Source organism: Narcine bancroftii, chromosome 7 (genome assembly GCF_036971445.1).
Source record: "Narcine bancroftii isolate sNarBan1 chromosome 7, sNarBan1.hap1, whole genome shotgun sequence".
Taxonomy (NCBI): domain Eukaryota; kingdom Metazoa; phylum Chordata; class Chondrichthyes; order Torpediniformes; family Narcinidae; genus Narcine; species Narcine bancroftii.
In genome coordinates this window covers 2,890,499-2,912,665 of record NC_091475.1, presented here as the reverse complement: position 1 = coordinate 2,912,665, position 22,167 = coordinate 2,890,499, and the positions used below count along the sequence as shown (strand labels likewise).

At 40.6% G+C, this 22,167-nt stretch overlaps 2 protein-coding genes across 5 annotated transcripts in view; one reads left to right on the top strand and one right to left on the bottom strand.

Annotated features, from left to right (window-relative positions):
• cd247 (CD247 molecule) overlaps nucleotides 1–22,167 on the bottom strand; it is a 255,004-nt gene that overhangs the window by 131,402 nt on the left and 101,435 nt on the right. The window lies entirely within an intron of this gene.
• LOC138739746 (phospholipase A1 member A-like) overlaps nucleotides 1–22,167 on the top strand; it is a 28,115-nt gene that overhangs the window by 311 nt on the left and 5,637 nt on the right. Inside the window, exons 2-8 of the mRNA XM_069892333.1 lie at nucleotides 3,462–3,666; nucleotides 6,982–7,159; nucleotides 8,812–8,920; nucleotides 10,321–10,422; nucleotides 11,847–11,939; nucleotides 14,428–14,595; nucleotides 19,455–19,544. Of these exons, the coding sequence (XP_069748434.1) occupies nucleotides 3,462–3,666; nucleotides 6,982–7,159; nucleotides 8,812–8,920; nucleotides 10,321–10,422; nucleotides 11,847–11,939; nucleotides 14,428–14,595; nucleotides 19,455–19,544 (945 nt within the window). The remainder of the gene's footprint in view (nucleotides 1–3,461; nucleotides 3,667–6,981; nucleotides 7,160–8,811; nucleotides 8,921–10,320; nucleotides 10,423–11,846; nucleotides 11,940–14,427; nucleotides 14,596–19,454; nucleotides 19,545–22,167) is intronic.

Sequence of the window (22,167 nt, the reverse complement as noted above, 5' to 3'; positions counted from 1 at the left end):
GCCTTTCATCCCATCAAGTCTGCTCCACCATTCAAATCATGGCTGATGTATTCTTGCATTTCATTTTCCTGCCCTCTCTCCAGAACCTTTGATGCCCTTACTAATAGAGAATCTATCTACTTCAAACCTACTCAATGACTTCATCTCCACAGCCGTCTGTGAAAAATTCCATAATTTCACCACCCTCTGGCTGAAGAAGTCTCCATCTCTATTCAAAAGGCATGTCTTTTGATTCTGAGGCTGTGTCCTCTAGTCCTAGCATCTCCCACTACTGGAAACATCTTCACTATGTCCACTCCACCTCGCTCTTTCAATATTTAGTATGTTTCAACGAGAGCCCCCATCATCCACCAGTGAGTATAAGCCTGAAGAAAAACTCTCCTCGTACATTTTTTTAAATATTCATTCTTATAGAATTCATAAATTATTCCACAAAAAAAAATTGAGATATGGAATGAAATTCACTCTGATAGAACTTGAAGATAGTAAATCGATAAGAAACGCAAACTGAAAAGAAAATCTGTGTTTAACTCATGCCCAGTGACATGGTTTCATGTTATGGAAAACTATGACAAGCCATTTTTTAGGAACTTAATCCCCTCGCCGTAACACAGGAATTGTCTGCTTTTCCACTCGGGGAATACAGAAAGTCAGTATGGCAGAGGCACGGTGTTAGATTCACAGTGCACTGCAGAACAGGCAGGAAGAGCAGAAGAAGGAAGAAGCCACTTTCATCAGTGTCCTCTGTAAGAACTCAGAAGGGTTAGACAAAACATCTTCTCTCATCTCATCCACCATTCCATTGGATCAGAAGTGTCTTGTTCTTCAGTTTGTCAATACTCTTCCATGAATGAAAATCAACAAAAAATTTTAATGCTAGAAACGTTCAGCAGGTCAGGCAGGATGTATACGTTCATAAGGTTGGTAAAATATTAACTTTGCTTCTCTACCTGATCTGCTGAGTGATTATTGAAAATGCACTTTCTACAGTCAGATCAGGATGGAGAACTTCAAAGATTTACAAACCTCCGTGTAAAAACAAGTTGCTCCTTATGTCAGGCCTAAATGGATGACCCCTTATTCTGGGACCACGTTGCTTGTACTGAACATTCTAGCTCAAGGAAATCGCTGATCTATCTACCATCAATGATTCGCAGAATCTTGCGGGTCTCAATCACATCACTTTCTCATACTTCTAAACTCCACCGACTACGCCAGTCTTACTCACTTCCTTCAGAGGACAACCCCATATCCCCAAAGCCAACCCACAGCTGCACATCAGGCCCTGCGATCAAAAGAAAAGTTACAGATAACAATCGATGGCTTTGGCAAAATCTTTGCCCTTTTAAAGGAAGGAGTCCTCCTGAGCTGATCAATTCTTGCCTTCTCATGACTGCTGTTCCACATCAACATAATTGACGGTTAAACTAAACTACCTGCAGTAGTTCAAGAAGGATGCCCATCAATGCATTAACCAGAGACAGACAAGAAATGCCAGTCTTACCCATAATTGCCACATTCCCAGGAGGACTTTCTAATCATTTACATTCACTGGAAGATTTATGTAGGGAGTGAAATATGAAAGTCTTGAGATTCTGTGAATGTAGTAAAAACACAGAAGTGCTGGAGGCCTCAGCAGGCCTCGCAGCGTCCGTAGAGGTAAAGATCTATAACCGGCTGGTCTGGCCTGAGCCCTTCTTAAAGTACAAGTGAAAACCCGGCAGGCACCAGAATTAAAAGCTGGGGAGAAAAGAAAGGGCAGGATGAGTAGCACAGACCAACAGGCAAAAGGTGTTATTTGGACGTGGAAAGAAAGATAGGAGAAAGGAAAGGTGAAAATTGTTTGGGGGAGGGGCGTTTAGCTCTGGGAAAAGGAGAGAGGTGAAAGAGCAAAGAGAGAGCGAGAGAGAGCGAGAGAGACAGAACCAGAGGAGAGGAGACATAGGGATAGATGGCAGGGGAGAGGGGGGCTGGGGGCTAATGGGAACTGGAGGTCAATGTTAATGCCATCCAGTTGGAGAGTGCCCTGAAAGAATACAATGGATTGTTCCTCAAATTTGCAGGTGGTTTCAGTCTGGCAGTGAAGGAGACCGTGGACAGACATCTTGGCAAGGGAATGGGGAGGGAAATTTAAATGGGTGGCCACAGGGAAATCCCCGCTATTGCAGCAGACAGAGCTGAGGTGCTCAATGAAGCAATTTCCCAGTCTGCGTCCAGTCTCTGATGTAGAGGAGACCTCAATGGGAACACTGGGCACAGTAAATTACTCCTACAGATTCAGAAGTGAAATATGACTTCACTTGGAAGGATTGTTTGGGGGTCCCAAATTGTGGTGAGGGAGGAGGTGTCGGCATGAGTGCAGCACTTCCTATGGTCGCAGGGGTAGGTGCCAAGGGGGCAATTGGTAGGAAGGGAGGAGGACAAGGGAGATACAGAGAACTCCCACCACTAGACACATTTTCCCCTCTCAGCCTTACTGCACCCTCCATTATTCCCTCCAGCCACACAGAGTCCAGTCCAAACCACTGGCCACCCGAGCATTGGCAGATTCTATGGGTAGCTAAAAAGTGTCTTCATTAAGTAATACTGCATTGTGAAGGTTTGCTTCATCATGTGGAGAAGTGACACCAAGCACCACTGTACATCCATGATTCTATAATGCACTATCAACTGCATGGAAATGTTCAAATTAAAAATTACAGATTTCATGCAGCTTGATGGCAACCTCTCGGTTTTCATTGCTGCATTGCTCCATATTGCATTTGACATTTTATGAGAGCCCCACTTAGTTCAACTTTAAAACAGGATTCTTTTATCATCCATTTTACTGAATGAGGGTCCCTCAGATTGAAGTTGGGAATCTTGACATGAATGGACATGAGAAAGCAAGCAGATTTAATATCAGGTTTTGGCAGCATTTATTTATATTCTAACCTCATCTGTGCCACGATGGGTCATTCGTCAATATGCTTAACAGCCAATGTTGAGAATTTGATTTGGTTGGTTGCACTAATAGCAATGGAATAAAGTGTCAGTTTAGAGCATTAAAATTGAAACAATTGTCTTAGCTCTATCAATAAATGGTTTCCCAAAAAACATGATTGCAAACACATACACTATTCATAAGGCATCATTTTTATAAAAAATTTCAATTTAGACATTCAGCATGGAAACAAGCCCTTTCAGCCCATGACCCCATGCTGCCCAATTACACCCAGTTGACCTAGAACCCTCGGTACGCATCTTGAATGGTGGGAGAAAACCAGAGCACGTGGGGGAAACCACATAGACATGAGGAGAACAAACTCCTTAAGGACACCGCAGGATTCGATCCCTTGTCCCGATTGCTGCCACTCTATCAGTGTTGCACTAACCACTACACTAACCATGCAAGGATAATGCTGAAAAACTTCAAAAGTCATTTAAAAATAATTCAAGAGAAAATTCTGTTCACATTACAGTTAATGGAACTTCTTCCGAGACCTGCAGTGATTTCCAATCCTTTTCATGGACGAGCATTTTAAGAAAGTCGGAACTCAATGTCCAGTTTCTGCTGCTCACCCGCAGGAATGTTGATTGTGCACAGGTTATCAATGATGAGAACGACATTGAAAATTCAAACTTTAATGGGAGTCTTCCCACTAAACTAATAATACATGGATTCAGGTAAAGGGACAACTTTACTTTTTGAAAAAGAAAGCTGAAAATTCATCCACTTCCAAAATTCATTGGAATATTCGATGTCACACATAAATCATGTTATGGACGAGATGAAGGGGGAAAGAATAATCCAGAAATCAGACTTTTCCTTTCGATTTACCAAGATGGGAAACTAGGAGTGACTTTGGGAGTAGTCTCCCTGAGGCTTTGCTTAAAACATGAAAAAAGGGGGTTTATGGTTGGAAAGGTCCTACTTTTAAACTTCAGGGGACAATCCTGCCCCTCCAGTGCCAAGCGATAATTGAGAAAAGAAACTTCTTGACCAGCTATCTTGATGCTGACCTCACGACTGGGTAATCTAACAAGATTTCCCAAATCTGGACAGTTTACAGGCCCTTCCAGCCCACAAACCCTTGCTGCCCAAATGCACTCACCTGACCAATGAACGTACTAACCCATACATCTTTGGAATGTGGGAGGAAGCTGGTGCCCAGAGGAAACCCATGTGGACACAGGGAGAAGGTACAAATTCCTTACAGATAGCAGTGGTTTTGAACCAGGTAGCTGGTGCTGTGTAATAGCTTTGTGCTGTTACATTAACCATGCCATCCCTACGCATACCGGGCTACCCAAATGAGCAAATGCAGAAAGCAACCTGTTAACTTTTAACTCGGTATCTTTACTGGTTTCTCTCAATTTACTAGTCCAAGAATTTGGAGACAGAATTTAGCCAACTATTCAAGGAGGTACTGAAAGAGTTCAGCAGTGTTGGAGATGTTGTCTTTTGGATGAGGTAATAAACACGATCCTAATTTGGTCTCTCAAGTAAATTTAACTAGATTCTATTCTTCTTGTCACTTTGACATATTACATGAGTCTGAATTGCAAACTAAATTGTATCTGATATCTGCTGGTGATTTGTGTGCCTGGTTTCCATATCACCATATCACAATTACAGCATTGAAACAGGCCATCTCGGCCCTTTTAGTCCACACCAAACCCGTAACTCTCCTCTAGTCCCACCTACCTGCACCCTGCCCATAACCCTTCATTCCCCTCCCATCCATATACCTATCCAATGTTTCTTTAATGATAAAATGGACCCTGCCACCACTATTTCTCCCAGAAGCACATTCCATACAGCCACCACTCTCTGAGTAAAGAAGTTCCCCTTCATGTTACTTCTAAACTTTTGACCCTTAACTCATGACCTCTTGTTTCAATCTCTCCTACCCTCAAGGAAAAAAGTCTATCCACATCAACTCTATCGATCCCCCCTCATAATCTTAAATACCCCTAGCAAATCTCCCCTCAATCTTCTATGCTCCAAGGAATAAAGACCTAATCTGCTTCAATCATTCTTTGTAATCTAGATTCTGAAACCCAGATAACATTTTCATAAATCTGCTCTGCACTCTCTCTACCTTGTTGATATTCTTACTATAATTCAGGGACCAGAACTGCACGCAGTATTCCAAATTTGGCCTCACCAATGCCTTGAACAGTTTCAACATCACTTCCCAACTCCTATATTCTATGCCTTGATTTATAAAGGCCAGCATACTAAAAGCCTTCTTCACTACCCTATCCACATGAGATTCTACCTTCAGGGAATGATGAACTATTATTCCTAGATCTTTCTGCTCCACTGCATTCCTCAGTGCCCTCCTATTTATTATGCATGTCCTGTTTTGACTATTTCTTCCAAAATTAAGCACTTTACACTTCTCAGCATAAAATTCCATCTGCCATCTTTCAGCCCACTTTTCTAAGCAGTCCAAATCCTTTTGCAATCTTTGAAAACCTTCTTCATTAACCACAGTTTCATCTTCATATTTACTTATCCAATTTACTACCTCATCATCCAGATCATTAATGTAAATGACAAACAGCAAAGCACCCAATACAGATCCCTGAGGCATACCACTTGTCACCGGCCTCCAGGCTGACAAACAGTTATCCACTACGACTCTCTGGCATCTCCCTTCCAGCCACTGTTGAATCCATTTGATATCTCAAAATTAATACCTAGTACCTGAACCTTCCTAACTGACCTTCCATATAGAACCTTTTTGAAGGCCTTACTGAAGTCCATATAGACAACATCCACTGCTCTACCCTCATCAACAGTCCTAGTCACCTCTTCAAAAAATTCAATAAGATTGGTCAAACCTGACCTTCCCCGCACAAACCCGTGTTGAGTGTTCGCACCTAGAAATAAAGCACAAAGCCTCAGAGAAGCCAATGCTGATGTTGTGCATTTGAACAACTTTGGGCACAAAGGTACGAGGTACCCAATGGAAGCACAGGACCTCCCCACCAAATCAAAAGGGCCATTTTAAGTACCGGAGTACAGCACCAATTAACCTCTGTCGTTTGTCCAATTTGCCTTGGCATGTTTAACATTTCTAATGTTTTATACGGAAAATTGTTAAAAGTGATAGCTGATACTTTTTAATTAAGGGCATCTGGGGCTAAGAAGCATTTCTGAAACAAATAGGATTTTTAAAAAATCAAAATACATGCAAGGAAGGAGAAGGAGGCATTGTCTAGAATGGAGAGATTCACTGTAACATTGAGTGCAAAACATAGCACAAGTATTAAATTGAGAGAAATAAAATTTATTTAAAGTAATTTGAAGCTCTCGCTATTAAAAAGTTAAGGGTTAAGACTTCAGTCCTTGAGAGATTGACTGGTAGCTATGAACATGATTGATCATTAACTGAGCTGAGATTGTATCTACACTGCAAATGCAGTAATTTCATCCGATTTGCTACATATCAGTGGTGGAACAGAGAATAAAACTGATTTCTGAGAAGCAGATAACTCCGAGCAATTTATGGATATTCGAGTTTCACTGTGAATCTTTACCTGGTTATGGTACTACAGTAAAACTCTTGGTAGCCAGTACCTATGGGGATTGGTACATGCCGGATAAGTGAATTTTATGGTTGCTTGAGATTGCACGTTGCATGAATTGACAAACTAACGGCTAAATTTCAGTATTTTTTATCTATTTATTTTCAGTGATTTTTTTGTCGGTTACTTGAATTTTACTGGGTTTGACTGTATTTGCATTTATGAAAAGGGACATTGTCATTAATCTATTGTTAATTTGAACCCACCTTATGGCCTATTTACAATTAGTAAAAATAATTTAGGAGAGGATTGTGTGGCTCCAAAATAGTACAATGAATACATACTAACTGGAAAATCTAGTTTTACCATAGATGACCATAACAAATAGAAGCAGCCAATTCAACTTCAGTCTGTGTGATGGTTCTTTTACACTTTAAAATATTTTGTCAATTATCTTTCAAGATTGACAGGGAAAAAACCTTCTTGGATTGACAGTATGGCAAAAGAATTAATTAATGCAATGGACGTGAATGTTGTCCTTGTTGACTGGAATATTGGTGCAGTGGCTTCATATTTCAATGCAGTGAAAATTTTGGATAAGCTAGGAGAGAAGATTTCCATCCTTTTACAACTATTTGTTGTAAGTATCTAAAAAAATGGGCTCAAGGAAGTGGTAACTACCAAGCTAAGTGGCTGTGCAAATATTGAATCCAAAATTAAAACCAAGCTCAATAATATTGGAAGGGTGTGGATTTGTTTTAATCATGGTCGATCTGCTGCAAAGACATCATTGTTCTGTGACACTGTTTAAAAATTAGATCCCCAGACCTGTGCATCTTGCATCAGGCAAGTAAAAATGAAGGAAGTGGAAGCTGTCTTGCTTCTTAAATTTTACAAGTAAAATCAAAACTATTTGTACAAATATAAACCACTAAACATGACTTTATCCATAGATTTAACTATGTTCTGATACACTGAAAATATTTCTTAGTACTAATAATATAACTTTGCGTTTTGAAATCGACCCAAAGGTGTACAGTTTTACTTGGAGTTGCAATAAAATATCTATTCCTGCACATTCAAACTCTATTTGAGTCGAGTGTTTTGTGTTTGCTGCTTTCTTTTCCAGTTACAAGTTACACCAAACCCTAATCGATTTCTTGACCATGAGAGTCTCAGAATTTGAGAATCCAGACCTCTCATATTCTTGAAACAATATTTATTTATAGAGATGAAATACTTGTCTGTATGTGTGTTACGTTTGGTTGTGTGTCTTGTGTTTTTCACTGAGGACCAGGAATGCTGTTTCGTCAGGTTGCATGTAAAATCAGATGACAATAAACTTGACTGATAATAGCAGCTTGTATTAGCCTTCATCCATGAAACACTTTTAGACCCCCCTAGACTCAAAGTGGTTAATTTAACCATTGGGTCCTTTTCTGTAGAAGTGAAAATCCTATTTCCCTATTCCCCAATTCACCAATCATGACCCACCCTTGTTTCAGCTTTGTGGCTTCCCCTAAGCTTATCATTTTTTTTGCCCACTGTTCCACCAAAGAGCATGACAGCACAGGATAGGCCCTTCAGCCCACTATGTGGTGTTGACCCATGTAAACTTATTCCACAACAATTTGGAGTCATCTATTTTTTCCCCACCCCTCACTCCTCTATTTGTCTCATCTCCAAGAGTCTTTTCAATGTCTCTATTGTTACTCCACCCCCAGCCAGCACTGTCTGTATGCTGAGATTTTCTGTTTTTTTTTTGCTCATTCTGCTTATTCCTTGAAGAAGGCCTCGGGTCCGAAATATTGGCAATATATCTTTATCTCCTATGGATGCTGAAAGACCGGCTGAGTTCCTGCAGCATTTCAGAGTGTTTTTCCAGAATCACAGCCTCTGCAGAATTTTGTTTTCCCTCTCTACTGTACCAGCCTCCACCACCACCCAGATCAATGCATTCAAGGCCCCTTCCACTTACCTCTGACATTTCCCTGAAACTATCCTCCACTCACCAATTCAAACTTCATAAAACATGCATCTTCTTTTATATCCTACCTCAGCCACAGAAACCTCGGACCTGCTGTTTGAAATTTTATCCTCTGTGGAACCATTGAACTAAGCTTTTTGATCATTCCTTCACCTATCTTCTCTTACCAGGGCAGTCACTGATATTTTTACACAAAATAAAAGCTACTGGCAACCTACAAGTAGCTCTAAAGATTCTTTGCTAACACTACGTTGGAAACGTCCTTATTTGATAATAGCATGAATTAACCACAGTTATATTTTCAGTTGCAAGGAAGCACAAAAGAATCGTTCCATTTGATTGGAATCAGTCTGGGAGCGCACGTGGCCGGAGTTGTGGGTCGCATGTTTGATGGAAAATTTGGAAGAATAACAGGTAATTCTATGCATACAGAAGGACCATTTCATACTTTTAGTAGGAAAAGCTTCACTATTGATAAAATATGCAATTATTACTACATTTAAGATTACTATAGAAGTACAATCTAAAACAAACTATGCATTTCTGTGCTTGCATCTTTACGGAATATTGATATGCAACACATAGCCAATAAGATAGTTCTGAAGAATGGTCAATATGAACAACTGCAGCAGGATGCAGATTTTGGTGACCATGATGGCAATCAAGATGATCCCAATTGCAAAGGTCAAGCATCAAAAGTCACAAACATCAGGAGCTGCACAGTGTAAGGTAAAACATCATGAGATGGGAATGTGTAAGGAGTTACCCTGTGCAGGGCTGTAACAAGAAGGGGAGGTGTCCTTGTACTCCTGTTAGGTAAAACATCATGAGATGGGAATGTGTAAGGAGTTACCCTGTGCAGGGCTGTAACAAGATGTGAATGCATCCTTGTACTTACAAGATAAGAGAGACATTGATGGATTGAGAAGCAGGAAGCTAGCAGGGAAAGGATAGCAACAGTTTTAGTCATTGGACAAGTAATGATATGATGATGTTCTAAGCACGTATCCAAGGGTATAAAAAATCACCATTTTGCTGATAACGGCAGAATGCATTCTCCGACTAACATTGTTAGTCGCAAGTGTTACAATCCGGTAATAAAGAACAAAGAACCCTGATTTCGACTCAATCTGGTGTTTGTCTCACTCATTCATGAACAAAGCAGACCTAACAACAGCAAAGGACAGGACTGGGAACCCCATGCCCATGTGCAGAGATGACGAAGTGACAGAACTCAACTCCTGTTTTCTGGGACCAGGCTCTGGAGGAGATAAGTAACCGACTTTCCTGGACAGATTTCCCCTCTGATGGTGATGCCATAGCAATGGAGCCATCGGTCACTGCTATGTTATCTCCACAAAATGTGGGACAACATTTACAGATTTGCCTGGCATTTCAGTCCACACAACACTGAAAGAGCATTAGCTTTCCTCTTCCTAGATAGTTCCTTGAGGTAGAAGATGATCTGGTTCTATTAGTTCTAGAGTTGCACTGATGTAAAGAGTTTTTTCCTTATGAGAAGATGACCTAATGTTGGTCTCTTAATCTAGACAGTTATGCAATACAAATCTGGAACTCACGTGCACAAGGAAAATTATAGATTAGGTACATTAAAGAGAAGGTATCTAAATAGTTCATCAGAGGGTAGATGAAAATATTAAACCGAGGCTTGTACATAACAAACATAGTCATGGCTTGTTTCAGTGTAGTACCATATAATTAAAACATTTTTCCCTTGCATGTCGATCTGGAGAAACACTGCTAAAGATTATTTTAAACTCCTTCATTTAGGCCTGTTTGCCTCTATTTTACAGGTTTAGATCCTGCTGGGCCCAAATTTTCAAACACAGGTGTTGACAAACGCCTTGATCCCGACGATGCGATGTTTGTTGAAGCTATTCATAGTGATTCAGACAGTAAGTGTGAGAAGCACAGATCTACATTTTAATGTTCTTCAGTCTGCAACTGCTCAACTGCATTGTGGGTCAGCTAGTTTCTGGCTTCTGCATCTTCTCTGTTTGTTGGATTGTGGAAGTCAGGTGCTGGAGGTCAGATGTTGCTCTGCTGTGGGACTCAGAACTGGGCACAATGCACATCTCCTGAGCTGAGGGGCAAAATGCACAACATACCTGCAACTCTATTCATTTGAATAGCATTACAGATTTAATTGAAATGATTTCCAGATTCCTTTATTGTCATGTAATAACTCAGAATATGTAATATTACCTGAAAATTTCTTTTGCCTGCTGTAAGGCAGACAAAGAGTAACTATTAGAATTGCCGGGGACCCCTTATAGTAAGAGAAAGAGAAGCAAAAACAAAAAAAACAAGTCCCTTCAGAGTCACTGAATGTCCGTGGAATCCCGCAGCCTGTTCAGCCGCACAGACTCCTGTTCAATTCACCAGCAACCTGAGCTCCAGATTCAAATCTCCAATATGATCAGGAAGCCTCCAGCACCCAAGGCCCTTCGGGAATTTGCCCTCAGGACCCTCTCAAATCCCAGGTCCAATACTGGTTCCCATGAGCCAGTCTCCAACAACCTGTGGGTCCTTCAAATGCTGAACCCCTCACTGGTCCACTGCCATAGTCACTGCCCTGTAGGGTCTTCTCCTATGCTACTCCTTATCAATGTGGAGGGTGGAGGGAGATGTTGTGATGTGCTATTAAGCAGGCACAAAACATAAAGTCTGTTCAAACAGGCTTAATTCTACATAAACTTCCACAGAGCTGGCTGTGAGAATGCTGTGCTGGCTCTGAGACTGACCTCGAGGGGCTGGATCTAGCTTATATCCCAAAGGGTGATTGGCAGCCGACCGGGTGGGGCTTGGTCCATTCAAGTCAGCTGATTGACAGCTGGCCAGGTGTTGGTTTGTCCTCCAGTGCTCTTTTGCAGGTACACAGGTTTTCCCCTGCATTAGGCTAGTGGTGTATCACCAGAGGTGTTCTCCCCATTTCCGATGCCTTGCAACCCCTCGTAGAATGCTGTCCAGCACAGCCTCCACCATCTTTGGCACAGACCCCATGGTTGGCGAGCAGTTGGACCCTGCGGAGTAGCGTGGTCCTCAACTCCCCACTCTCCTGGGTCCACACCAACAGCAGTTCTGCCATTACAGCAGCTAGGTACTTTTGCTCCCCCCCCCCCCCCCCCCAATATTCCTAAGACAGGTTTTTAATTCATTTCTCATGCTTATTTTGAGATTTTATAGCAGATTATATTTTTGGAATGGCAGAATTTCAAGGCATAAGATTGTTGGTCTTTGATTTTGTTGCTACTTGCTATTTTTTGCAACTATTTTCCTCGCCTCCAAATAATTAATGTAATATTCTGGTACTTTACAGACTTTGGAATTTCACAACCTGTTGGCCATATTGATTTCTACTTAAATGATGGAAAAAAACAACCTGGTTGTACACAAACCCTTTTATACTCAGGTAACATTTCAGTATTTATATTCCTAAACATTAACTGAAAGAGGTCATTGATTCATGATCATTGGGTTATAATGACATATCACAAAATGTTACCATTTATAAAATCTATAAAACCAAGTACATATCCTGAAGGAAAACATTATTTAAAATATTGCTTGCTCCTTTCCCAAAATAAATAAAACTAGAAAGTTTATGTTACAATCTGCATTATATCTTAAATGAATTGTCATAAGATTCATAATCTTATTAAGGCTTGATCTGGTGAAAGGAGGCATATATCAGGATTAGGCAGTTAGGTAAAGCAAGTCTTCAAAGACCAAAAGGGATGCAAGAGTTGTATTTAAGAAAGGCAAAAAGGAACACAATATATCCCTGGGAGATAAAATAAAGGTAGCAAGTATTCCTCCACTATTATTGTCGGTCATTTTCAGATGACTATCTTTTTCTTGTGGTACAGTTCATTAACTCCATTCTATTTACTTTTCATGTAATTAATGAAGTAAAACTTTACATCAAAGCTGAGCAAAACCACAGCAGAGAAGCAAGCCCTTTGGTCAATCTATTGCCCATACCCCTCCAATCCACATAACTATCCAATCTTTTAAATGTTAAAAATCAAACCTGCGTCTGCTAGCAGGTTCTTCCACATTCACTGCTCTCTGAGTGAAGAAGTTCCCCCTAACGTTCCCCTTAAACATTCTCCAGTGCTCATTCCCCTCATTCTCCAGTGCTCCAGGGAATAAAGTCCTAACCAATTCAATGCTTCCCTTTTACTCATCTCTTCAAATCCCGGCAACATTCTTGTAAATTTTCTCTATATCCTTTCAATCTTATTGATAACTTTCCTGTAAGCAGGTGGCCAAAACTGCAAACAATCCTTCAAATTCAGCCATCAATATCTTGAATACTTTGATTTATAAAGGATAAAGTAACAAAAAGGTTTATTTACAGTCCTATCCACTTGTTGATACCACTTTCAAGGAATTATGTATCTGTATTCCCAGATCCCTCTGTTCTGCCTCACTCCACAGTTCTCTACTGTTTACCATTAAAGTTCTACCCTGGTACGTTCTTGCAACGAGCCATACCTCACACTTGTCAGCATTAAATTCCATTTACCTTTTTTCCAGCTGATCCAGATCCCACTGCAAGCTTTGAGAACCTTTCTCACTGTCCACAGCATCCATACAGCAATTACTAATTATTACAACCTCTTGGTCTATATTGTCTGTGATGCGTATGCAATACTGAAACAGATACGCTGCTGTGTTCATTACAGAAGAGTGGTTTATAACTTGAAACATATAGGCTGGAATGTAATGAAAATCATATCGTTGAGTTTAAATTCATACACATTACATCTTAGATGTACAAATTCCTGTAGCTTGTTTCCTGTCGGGTCCATCAACACCACTCTGATACTTTTTGCTACTTCCCTATACTAAAGGACAATTTACAGTACTCATTGATCCACCATTATGTCTTGGCAGGTGGAAGGAAACCAGAACACTAATAAATTGGTCAAATGTAATTCCCCTTTCACAAAACAGTTGCTGATTACCATATTAGCTCCTACTATTTTCTATCTAAACTAACTAAAAGCATTTCTTTGTTGCTCAAACAAAGAAAATTATCTTTAATTTTACCTTGTTAGGCAATAAAATGGAATATATAATATGATTTCTATTTTAGCATGTTTTATTGTTCCAATAAAATCTTATTTATCAAACACTCTGGTTTTGACAAATTTGGTATACATTTCTTCTAGATAAATGCAATGTACACAATTCTAAGCAAGATACTCATAACATAACAATTACAGCACGGAAACAGGCCATTAGGCCCTTCTAGTCCGCACCGAACCAAACACCCCTTTCTAGTCCCACCTCCCTGCACAATGCCCATAACCCTCCATCTTCTTCTCATCAATATACCTGTCCAACCTTTTCTTAAATAATACAATTGACTCCGCCGCCACTATTTCTCCCGGAAGATCATTCCACACGGCTACCACTCTCTGAGTCAAGAAGTTCCCCCTCATGTTACCTCTAAACCTCTGCCCCTTAATTCTTAACTCATGTCCTCTTGTTTTAATCTTTCCTCCTCTTAACGGAAATAGTCTATCAACATCCATTCTGTCTATCCCTTTCATAATCTTAAATACTTCTATCAAATCCCCTCTCGACCTTCTACGCTCCAAAGAATAAAGACCTAATCTGCCCAATCTCTCCCTATACTCCAGATGCTTAAACCCAGGTAACATTCTGGTCAACCTTCTCTGCACTCTCTCCACTCTGTTTATATCCTTCCTATAATTAGGCGACCAGAACTGCACACAGAACTCCAAATGAGGCCGCACCAACGTCTTATACAATCTCAACATCACCTCCCAACTCCTATATTCCATTCAATGATTGATAAAGTTTAAGTTTCAAAAAAGCACAAAATAATTCTGCCTACTGATTTTAAATCTTGTTATTCCTCCCAGTGTACAAACGTGTAATCTGTGACCACATGAGGGCAGTGTATCTGTACATCAGTTCCATCAAGAATCGTTGTCCATTGGTTGCATTCCCTTGTCAAACGTATGAGCAATTTACCAACGGGAAATGTGTGAACTGCTTTTTCCACTCTCTGCAGCAATGCCCTCGCATAGGTACACAAATACTTATATGTTTTATCAATGTGTATTATTTAAAATGTTGAATGAACCTTTTAACATATTTGATGGTAAAATTCAAGAACTGTTGACTTGATTGCTCTTTCCCAATATCATAAGGTGAACAAAATGGGCTGCATTCTATTTGTTAGAACTTGGAAATTACATACAGATCCTTTAAGATTTATAAAACCCCCTGATAGGAATGGTCAGTGGGACTTATGGGAAATCCAGCTCAAATATTCCATATAAATAAGGCAAGGGGTAAACAAGAGCTCCTCCTGCCTCAAATTGCTCTTGCTGCATTTGGCGTAACAAATCATAACATGAACAGGAGAACTCCGCGTTTATCCCTGTTTGGTCCAAGGAACCATGAAAATGCACTTTTGTCAGATATTGGACATTATATTAATGTTATACTTCTACATATTTGTGAAAGTGGGCTCCGATAGAAATGAAAGAATTTCATGTATGTTATATTCTAAATGTTAAGAGCCTTTACCTTTAATAGAAGGTGTCTTCTCTGTGCAAGAGCAGATGATGTGAATTGAATATTTGGTTTCTTGTGATTGGATACTGCAAGTAAATTAATTTATCTCTTGTACCCAAACCTTTAGTGGTGAATTAAACTCATCAGTTGCTGTAGTTAAGACCAACTGCCTTACTCAACATTGATGTGCGTTTTTAAACACTCTCGCTCCCGACGGCCTTCGCAATGCTCATCCCAAAAACGACATCGTTCCTGACAACTGGCAGAAAGCCCAGTACTTCAGGGCTCCTGTTCTTGCCGACTCAACCTTCCTTAAGCCAGTTCATTGTATAACGTGCTTCAACCCACTACAAGATTACTAAAACTGTTGAATACAATTGTATAATTGTATACAGTCAACATGGCTTCCCAAACTGAGCTATGTAACCTGTTGGCATCTCATCTTGTACAAAGAATACAGGATGCCAACTTGACCATCGAGCCAACAATGGATCTCATGAACCAGTCCCATTCTTCCTATTCAAATCCATTATTTGCTAGCAGTCCTACACACTTGTCCATTAAATCTTTTGATTAATTTGCCATTACCCTCCACAAGAAGGCAACACCATAGCCAATTAATTTAACAGCATGCCTTTGGGACATGGGAGGTCATCAGTGCTCGAAGATAATCGTATGAGGTCACAGGGGAAATGTGTGAATTTTACTCAATCACAGGATCAAAGCAGGATCACTTGAGCTATGAAGCCAACACACTAACTGCTGCATTATTGTGCTACCTGTGGTAGCATTGCATAGTTTAACAGTTTATGGGAGTGATTTTTATTTTGGTTAAATAGCATTCAGATGTCTAGTTTGAATCAGCTGACAGAAATAAGAGACAGTATTAATATCATTTAATTCCTTCAACTGTCCACCTGCAGTCTCTGGTTTGTTGGATTGGCTTTTATGGTGATGGCACATTGCAAATGCTGCAACACACTTCAAGAATATGGACCATATATTAATTCCTTGCAAATGTATAACAAAGCAGCATAGACATTATGACACACAGGATTGCTTCAACCTCTCTGTGATAGTACAGATTAGATCACCAATGTGTACATGTACAGATTGTAGTGTAGGATGACTATGATTGGCTGAGATCAGCCTACTGGCAGGTCTTAAAGGCTGGCTCCTAGCCAGACCAGGTCATTCTGGACTGGTCAACCTACTTGTGATATGCTCCAGTCTTTTAGTTAATAAAAGCCTTGCCACCTATTGGCAGGTCTTAAAGGATTGCTCCTAGCCAGACCAGGTCATTCTGGACTAGTCGACCTACTTGTGATATGCTCCAGTCTTTTAGTTAATAAAAGCCTTGCCACCTACTGGCAGGTCTTAAAGGATTGCTCCTAGCCAGACCAGGTCATTCTGGACTGGTCGACCTACTTGTGATATGCTCCAGTCTTTTAGTTAATAAAAGCCTTGCCACCTACTGGCAGGTCTTAAAGGATTGCTCCTAGCCAGACCAGGTCATTCTGGACTGGTCAACCTACTTGTGATATGCTCCAGTCTTTTAGTTAATAAAAGCCTTGCCACCTATTGGCAGGTCTTAAAGGATTGCTCCTAGCCAGACCAGGTCATTCTGGACTAGTCGACCTACTTGTGATATGCTCCAGTCTTTTAGTTAATAAAAGCCTTGCCACCTACTGGCAGGTCTTAAAGGATTGCTCCTAGCCAGACCAGGTCATTCTGGACTGGTCGACCTACTTGTGATATGCTCCAGTCTTTTAGTTAATAAAAGCCTTGCCACCTACTGGCAGGTCTTAAAGGATTGCTCCTAGCCAGACCAGGTCATTCTGGACTGGTCGACCTACATGTGATTCGCTCCAGTCTTCTAGTTAATAAAAGCCTCGGTTTGGATCAACAAGCCTTTGATTCTTTCGACGCACTCTACACTCTCATACCCACATAATGGTTAAACTAAATCCCTCTCTGCCCTTGGAGAGGCAAGAGACTGTAGATGTGGCCATCTGGAGCAAAATAAAACAAAATGCTGGAGGAAGTCAATGAGTCTAGAAACATCTGTGAAAGGGATAGTCGCTGTGCTGAGACCCAACATCAGGACACAGAACATTGAGGGACGATGGCCAGCATATGGAAGGAGGGATGAGACTTGGGCCAGTAGGTGATAGGCAGAGCCAGTGAGGAGGGCGATGATGGGCAGATAGAGCCCAATAAGGAAAGGGGAGCAGCAGTTGGTCAGTGATGTAGAAACAGATAAACAGGAAAACAAAGGCCAGGTGGAACTGTAGGAGTGGGGAGGGGGAGAAAGAGAGATGCTATCATATTAATGTGATAGCCTGATCTGGTCCTCAACCAAAGTTTATAAATGTTAACCCAAAAATGCAAAAAAATTATCAGGCTGCTGATCGACAGCCACCCATTTTAAAAGGTTCAACTCTTCTGCCATAATATATTTCTGATTTGAAGGAAAACTAGGAAAGACGTTTGACATTAATGCATTTTCACAATCATTTAGGACTTTTGGAGAGTGGAAGTTTGCAATGAGAAATCAATGTGGAAAGAACAAAGGGCTGAAGATTATGGAATCTGATAAGTAAGGAAGGTGGTAAATCATAGAAGGGAGGAAATGATAGGCAGATAGAACCAGGTCAGGGGAGCGTGTTTGTTAAGGGGGGGGGGGTGTGAGAAAATCTGTGTGGATCTGAAAGAGAGAGAAAGGAACATAGATGATGTTCATTCCATGAAGTTGGTTTGTAGAATACACAAGTGGAAGGGAAAGTGCTCTTCTAGATTGTGTTTGGCCTCATTCTGGCAATAGAGAAGGTCAAAGACAAGCGGTTGATGTGGGGAAGGGAAGGAGAGTTGAAATAACATGCAACTGAGAGCTCAAGATGCCAATGTGGATTGAGCTCCCTTGGCAGAAGCATGTATGAACTTTAAAAGAAGTTATTATCGGAATTAAAAAGAACAGAACTTCAAGATTTCATCCTCTTGGAATAATAAATTTTTCTCACTCTACTGCAAGAGTAACTACACAGCAACAATATCCAGTCATTGGAAGTTAATTATAAAATACACAAATCCATGAACTATAAAAACATCCTGTTAATAGCTCTTCCTTCCTAATCAGTCGTTTTGTTGAACCATATTTTGATCACTTATACAACTAAGCTAAAAAAAAATTGCTAAATTATATTGCAAAAACATTTTGTATGAACTGAGCACTCACTGTGTGCCTTTGTAACTGGTATTGGAGTTGAAATTCCTAGAACTCTCAAGGTCACAGCACAGGTTGATAGGAGAGTTAAGAAGGCCTATGGGATGCTGGCCTTCATTAGTTGGGGATTAAGTTCAGGAGATGTGAGGAAGTGTTGCAGCTCTATAAATCTCTGGTGAAGTTGTACATAGAATATTGTGTTCAATTCTGGTCACATTACAGGAAAAATGTGGAAGCTTTAAAGAGGCCGCAGAGGAGATTTACCAGGATGTGGCCTGGAATGGAAAATATGTCTTATGAAGCAAGGGTTAGCAGAGCTGAGGCTTTTCTCTTTGCAGCAAAGAAGGATGAGAGGTGACTTAATAGAGGTCTGCAAGATTCTGAGAGGCTTAATCACTAGTGTGGAATCACCAAAGAATTTTTGTACAAAAGTGAAGGGAGGAAAGTTTATGGGAAACTTCAGGGGCAAGTTTTGTATTTTTTTTAATAAGTGTGGGTACCTGAAATGCATTGCAAGGTTGTGATCCTGGAGGCTGGAACAATAGGGGCATTTAATAGACTTTTGGACAGGCAGATGGATGAAAGAAAAATAGAGAGTTATGAGGTAGGGAGGGTTTCATTTTTTGGTGGGGGGTACGTATTTTAGGTCAGCACAGCTGTAATGTTCTATTTTCTATGTTATATAACCCACGATTAACCCAAATTCAGATTACTTTTCCTCTCAATACAGGACTCTTTGCTCTCAATGATGCAGGAGTAGCAGGTCTTGAAACACGGGAATCAGAACAATTATATTCCAAACTTAGTGAATCACATCAGTTACAGATTGCAATGCCAACCAGCCAGGTTTTAAAATTGTTGCCATGGAAGATAACAAGTCTCAGACTTGCTGCAAATGTTTGAAATGTTGGAACAGATTTGGACTTAGAAGTGTGTTAAACTGCACAATATTAATGTAATAGCCTGATCTGGTCCTCAACCAAAGTTTATAAATGTTAACCTAAAAATGCAAAAAAAATGATCAGGCTGCTGATCGACAGCCACCCATTTTAAAAGATTCATCTCTTCTGCCATAATATATTTCTGATTTGAAGGAAAACTTGGAAAGACGTCTAACATTAATGCATTTTCACAATCGTTTAGGACTTTTGGAGAACGGAAGTTTGCAAGCACTTCTGCAGCCAAGGGAAGTGAAAGCATTTTTAATGACATCAAGCCATGTTCCTTTCTGTGGTGAGTGTACTGTTGATCCACACTGTTACAATTATTTTATCTTTCTAAATAGAAATCCTTTAACATGAAGGATGGAGAAAGGTGCATTACAGAAATCATTATGGTGTCAAATTGCTTTGCAGCTTATGAGTTTCACAATTCATGGCACTTTTGCAGCAATGTATTGATTCATATATAATTCAGATTTTGGAAAGCAAAGATGCTGGAGAGCTGATTTAAATGATTTCTAACTCAGCTGTGGCAACTCATTGAATCACATTGCATACTAATCAGTAGCTTGTTCTATTCTTGGTAGACACTTGGTTAAAATCTCCAACTGCCCATTTTTAAGTCACACAGCATGGTAAGAGGGCCCTTCCAGCCCACGGGCCCGAACCACCCAATTAACCCACACCCACATATGTTTTTTGAAGGATGGGAGGAAAGTGGAGCACTTGGAGGAAACGAACACAGACGTGGGGAAAATGTACAAACTCCTTACATACAGTGCCGGATTCGAACCCGATCGATGGCACTGTAAACATGTTGTGCTAACTAAGCTAACCATGCCACCTTTAGACACAAGAAATCAAAACCTCCCTTAATTTGTCAAAGATTAGTAAAATTCCAAATGAGAAAAGTAGACCATTTATGCCCAAATATAGTTTATACAGGTTCCTGTCAATCTTACAAAAGATTTTGCCAACACTCTTAACTGATTTGAACATTTTTACGTTCAGGAATGAGCTTGTACTCCTGATGTCTAACTATAGACTAGCACAGTTATACAAGGTGGATTAAAGAAATGCTCCTCAAGGGGCAGATGTAAATAATTGTTGTTTTCCTCCAGCATATGGTAACCACACATCAGATACGATTCACAGTTTAACTATTCAAACAACTGGTTCACGCGATGGGTTAAAATTGTGACACTGCTATTTTTGTGGAACCAACAGAATAGAGAGCAAGACACAGTGCTGCTCCAAAGGGTTCAATCGCAGGTCCTCATGTCAGTTACTCCATTCGTGTGTTAAACGACCTGTTAAAAGGATCCAATGCCATTTTTAAACTAAAATCCTGCAACATGGGTCCGTGCCCAAGATGGCTGCGTCAGTGCTCAGCAGGCAGCCGCAAGTGGTTGCAGAGTATGGGGACCAGCGGACAAGCGCAGGGCACCAGAAATGGGAAGAACCCCTCCCCCCATTGAGATGGAGAAGCAGAGGAGATGACCTGACAGGGCAGTGATCATGGACAGCAGACCAGCGAGGGGCTCAGTGACTGAAGGGCCCAGAGAGGCTGCGGACTGAATCATTGGAATCAGGAATTGGAACTGGGATTCAAGAAGGAGCTGAGGGCAAGAAGTGCCCCCGAATAGCCTCAGGCACTGAAGGCGTTCTGATTGTATTGGAAGTTAGGACCTGCACCTCAGGATGTCAATGGATCAAGCAAGGGGTTTGTGCGGCTGCAGGGGCACTGGAGGCAAATCCATGGACACTCAGCAACTCCGAAGGGGCCCTCTTTTGCTTCTCTTTCTCTCGTACGGCTTGCTTCAGCCATGACCGTTCAGTCTCAGTGTCACACTAGCTGAGAGGGCTCGTCTTCTCTCCCCCTCTCTCTCTCTCTCTCTCTCTCTCTCTCTCTCTCTCTCTCTCTCTCTCTCTCTCTCTCTCTCTCTCTCTCTCTCTCTCTCTCTCCAACTGAGACTGCCAGAAAGCTGGAATCTTGAACCTTACTAGACGACATTATATGGAGACACTTGTAAATGCTTGAATAATGTTATTCTAATTTCCCTGTAAATGGTGCTTCTGAGCCAAAAAGTAACTTGCCCTTCAGCGTTTTATTCATAAACTTAATGGAATTTCCTCATCCATCGAGCCAATGGCTGAGATTGAATTCCCCAGTGCAGTTTATAATCACTTCTGATTACATTCCTGTCAGATTCCTTTATAACCTCAGAGTTATTTAGTATCACAAGATGCCCACCAGAGAAAGGAATGGGCTCCATGAAGACAACATTATGTCCACTAATAAAACATAATTTTAATAGGCTCTCTCAGAAATCCAATCCAGTACCCTAGGAGTGTTTAAACTTTAAAGGAACACGCAACTTCAGGAAATTGATTAGGAAGATTGGAGTGAGAACCAGGGCAGTTTCTAACTTAGTTCTTTACACATTTATCAGTAAACTCTCTCTCTACTTACTCATTCTGTTATTTTCAATATAATGAAGACCAACTTAAAAGCCAGCAGGTGAGAGATGCGCTTTCACCACAAAGTGTTTGAGAACCAGCAGAGTATCAAGGGGTACATTTTCTCAGGGCTGTTGTAGAATTATCAACCCTCCTGGATCAGGACACATTTATTATATCTTTCCCTTGAGCACCATTTTTAATGTTTTCTCAAATTATGATGTTACTCCTGTTACGAGCCCAAAGGACCCCAAAACCCAGCAGCAATAGACATTCACCAAAACAAGTGGTTTTTAAAACAAAAGTTGTCTTTAATCAACTTTAAACATGAAAACAAACTTTAACTTATCTCTATACTTAACTAACCCAAATTCAAATTCAAAGCGCACGTGTCTGATGTGTGTGTGTGTAAATTTAAGAAAAGTTCTTTGGTTCACAGTTGAATCTCACTTCTC